Source organism: Mastomys coucha, unplaced genomic scaffold (genome assembly GCF_008632895.1).
Source record: "Mastomys coucha isolate ucsf_1 unplaced genomic scaffold, UCSF_Mcou_1 pScaffold2, whole genome shotgun sequence".
NCBI classification, from domain to species: domain Eukaryota; kingdom Metazoa; phylum Chordata; class Mammalia; order Rodentia; family Muridae; genus Mastomys; species Mastomys coucha.
The window spans coordinates 26280476-26284908 of NW_022196902.1; the positions used below are offsets into that span (position 1 = coordinate 26280476).

Sequence of the window (4433 nt, forward strand, 5' to 3'; positions counted from 1 at the left end):
ACTCAGAAATTCACCTGCCTCTGCCTCCCAAGTGCTGGGATTAAAGGCATGTGCCACCACCGCCCGGCTAGTTCCTAAATTTATTATTCTAAAGCTACCTGCTTTAGTGATTTAGTTCAACCTGTAGATTTATTATATTAATAAATATAATAAATAATTTTCACACACTGAAAATATGTGTCTACAATCAAGATTTTACCCTTAAAATTCTGTTTGAATTCTCTCTCTCTCTCTCTCTCTCTCTGTTTCTCTTTGGCATTTTCACTTCAGTGTTCAATGAGTACTTTAAATCCAACAGATCCAAACCTGAACTCAAAAATCTTACAACTCCCACTGCTCCCCCTACTCCCCCTATTCCCCCTCCTCCCCCCCTTCCTCCTCCCCTTCCCCCTTCTCCTCCTTCCCCTCTCCCTTCTCCTCCTCTTCGATTATCAGTGTGAACAGCTCTTCTGATTTGGACGTCAGACATGCAATATGAACGCTCAACTGGAGAATGTTTGTTCCTAGATTTCCTTCCTTGTCTTGAATAGTTCTGTGTTAGGAGCTTCTATTGGAGTTTCTCTATCAACTTCTTTTGCTTATTCAGTTATTCACTTATTCATTTATTTATTTATTTATTTTTGCTTTTCTGTTATCTCGTGAAAGATATTTGGTCCTATGGGCTCCTTTGCCTCACTCTACTTCACAACACCAGGAATCAGCAACAATGGCTTTATTTGGCTAGTGATAAGGGGCAAAATAGAAAAAGACCTTAACTCCAGGAACTAACACATGATTAAACCATGAACATGTTACATGTGGATATGATGAATGGACAGCTTCTTATGAAAATTCCAGACACTGATGAAATTATGAGAAGAGGCTTCAAAATATGAAACACGGAAATCTCCACCTTTTGCTCATGCTTTTGCATACCTGAGTCTATGGAAGAAGATTCACAACACTCCTCAGATTTTGTTACAGCAGATTTTCAGAACATGTATTTATAATATCAGCTGTGTAACAAGCTTGAGTAATATTATGGCAGGGTATTGCTTTTAATGCTATAAAGAATGAAATACCTTTGCCATACATATTCATTATATAAGTAAAAATTAATAGAATTTAACCTTTCATCATATTACATGAAAATTTCCAAGCCACATGCTAGCAATGCATTTAAGAGCAAGATCAATGTTATATCATGTACAGCGATACTGGTTGAACACCCAAGCACTTGTAATGCTGGGCTAAACCGCATAAGATCTAGGGAACCGTATTTTCTTCAATCTTGTCTCTTACTACTTTCCCCCATAGTTAATTCTTCAGAATTTCTACTCTCTTTGTTTTTGTTCAATATCTTGAATACCCTTGTGTCTTTTCTATCACTTTTCTGTTATTTTTCCCATTTAATCCTGAACCTCTAGATGTTCTTACTAGTAGCAATATACAGCAAATTATTTAATTTTATAAGGTTGCTTTCCAACCTATAAAAGAAAATGAATAAGTCTTACCCTACAGCATTGTTGAAAGTATTAAATAAAACACAATACCTTGAGCACAGCACATGGTAAGGGTGAACACACACAAGTGAAATTTGTGTTAAAAACCCCAGCAGATGTTAGGGATAGCCTGATTGTCACTTCATTAAACAAAGCTTGAAGATGTGTTTGCGAAGTACTTCTATGTACTTTTAAATTCTAAAATATGCATAATTCTGCACTTAATGATAGAAATAACACAGAGTAAATTACACTTGTTTGCAGAGTTCTTTTTCCAGAACTAGTGAAACATTCTTAACAAATCCAAATACTGTCAATTCTCTGCTTGCTAATGCTTGATGTGAATACATAATTATTGCACTTTCATGCTTGGTATGAAGACTTTGCAAGACTGGAAGACATAGTCCTTAATCACATTGCTATTGTCAGCCACATAGGTTTAGAACTAGCACACTTTAAAATGTTACTTATTGTTTCATGATGATTAGCACAGAAAGGTAAATGGAACTGGAGGTTTTGAAGGCATATACTGGCTTGACATTTTCCTAGCTGCTTCTGCAAGGAAGCAAGTTGTTTATCAATTCTCACACTTCCTTCCTTAGCTTAGAAATGGGAGAGCATGTTTACTAAATTTACTTTTCAGAATTGAGCATAAAATCAGTAATCAGAGCCTGGCAAAGAAGAACTACGAATAGTTTGATCTGTGGGTACAAGTTATCCAAGTTACAGATGGATAACGAAAATAGGATGATTCCTCCAGCTAATGATAGTTTACAGTATATATATGTGTGTGTGTGTATATATATATATATATATGTATATATATATGTATTTCATTATTTGGTGAGAAAGTATATATATATATATACACACACATATATACATATATACTGTAAATATATATATATATATATATATATATATATATATGCTACAAAAAATAGATTTGGAGTGTTTTTACCACAAAGGAACACCAATTTTTAAAGGAGACACCTTCATTTGAATTATTTACAATGTGTACAAGTTTAAATACATAGTTGAACAATGTTTTAAATTTATATTACACAGCTGTTAAATGGATGAATGAAATTCTGTGCAATTAAATACATTTTAAAATTCTGTGTTCAATAAAAATGCCTACTCAATTTACCATGTACTATGGTGCTAGTACTGAATGTTTTAAATAATTACTATGTTTATTTATCATGATTGTCATTACACAAATATATCAGAGTCTACAAAATTTATTTCATTTTAATAAATATTAATAAACAAGCACTCATTTGTCAGTAAATAAAATACTGATTTACATTTAGACCTTACTTGAAAACTAAGAGTACCAACAATAATAGAATAATGAGGTAGAGTTTTTTGAGGCTTATACAGACATTTCAATATTTGGTGAGAAAGTGGGAAAACTTGTTTTCAAATATCCCATTCATGAAACTTTATTAAGAATTTAGAGAACTCATGCATGGGCTATCTAAGAATCTAAAAATATCTCCTATGCTGGATATTAACATTAAAGGATAAAACAAATTTCATCATGGCTGACAATGAATAAACAGCTATGTATCACAATCATTGAATGGAGGTGAAGACAGAGATCAGATTTTAAAACAAAAAAAAAAAAAAAGTACCCTTTTCCGAGTCTTCTCTTTTAGGAATGGGCGTATCACAGTGTACAGGGCATGTATATACCAAGGTTGATTGACAAAATGAATCCCTCCAAATCTCGCAGGGAAGCTGTCCTAGAACAGGAGAGGTATAAATGTTAGAACAGGCTTTCTACACTGCATGGTTTAGGAAATATTACATTTCATTCACTGTGTTAATCATATGCTAAAGAAAGGGACCAAGACTTGTCACAGTAAGACCCTCATAAGACATCAAACAATGTGCAGTAAATCATATCTTTCCAAAGAGCAGTTTGCTGAAAAGAACTTCATCATCTTTAAGACTGTGTATTTTAAGCCTGCTAAATTCTAAATTATTACTATCACAGAAACACAGAAAATAAACATATTAGAAAAAGTGTTAAATGCTAGATCCATGTAGAATAAGTAATTTATTTAAACTATTTATACATATGTTCTTATTTATAGTACTTGTAATATAATAAGCCTCAAAATTTAAGTTCAGTTCCTGGGACCTATATATGATATAAGGAGAGAAATGCAAGTTATCCTTTGACTTCCAAATTTACACTCTGATGAACCCACCTACATCTGACCTCACAATAAATGAATAAATAACTCAAAAAGATGACTCAGTAGGATGGGTAAGGGCACTTGAGACACTGAGTTCAAGCATAGGAACTAACCTGGTGGAAAGAAATAAGCAATTTTCATAATGTGACCTCTGACCTCCACAAGTGTAACATAGCTTGTACTCCTCATCACACCAAAATTTAAAAATTAAATTAAAACATAAATTGGGTTATATTAAAAAACATTCCTTATTGTCATCCAATTATTTCTACACTTTATTGTAAACATTCACCTCTTCTTATATATTATAAAGGAATCAGGCAAAAGCAAAATGAAAACCCAGGGTTGATTTTTTTCTCTCCGGTGAGTCTCTAAGACAGGAGCAGCCAGCCAGGAGGCATGGGCACCAAAAGTCCCAGGGGAACTGCAGGGCAGCAGAGACAGGATCTTCTCAGCTTCTGAGTGACAGAGGTGGATCAGTGTCCTTCTCTGCCCCTTCCCTGAAAGTGGACGGCCTACTCCAGGGAGCGCCTTAACCCTGAGACTCAGGTGAGAGCCTCCATTTTCTCTCTGGTGAGTTTCTAAGACTGGAGCAGCCAGCCAGGAGGCACAAGCCCCACGAGTCACAGGGGACTTGCAGGGCAGCAGGGACAGGAAAAGCTCTAGTCAGAGAAACTAAGAACATCTAACACCAAAAATCAAGAGATGGCGAAAGGCAAACGCAAGAATCCTACCAACAGAA

The 4433-nt window shown here is 34.8% G+C and overlaps 1 protein-coding gene across 3 annotated transcripts in view; it reads right to left on the bottom strand.

The window, feature by feature from the left end:
* Clvs2 (clavesin 2) overlaps positions 1–4433 on the bottom strand; it is a 103213-nt gene that overhangs the window by 30156 nt on the left and 68624 nt on the right. For all 3 annotated transcript variants that reach the window (XM_031380733.1, XM_031380735.1, XM_031380732.1), the window contains one exon: positions 3122–3232. In XM_031380733.1, coding sequence (XP_031236593.1) covers positions 3122–3232 — 111 coding nt within the window. The remainder of the gene's footprint in view (positions 1–3121; positions 3233–4433) is intronic.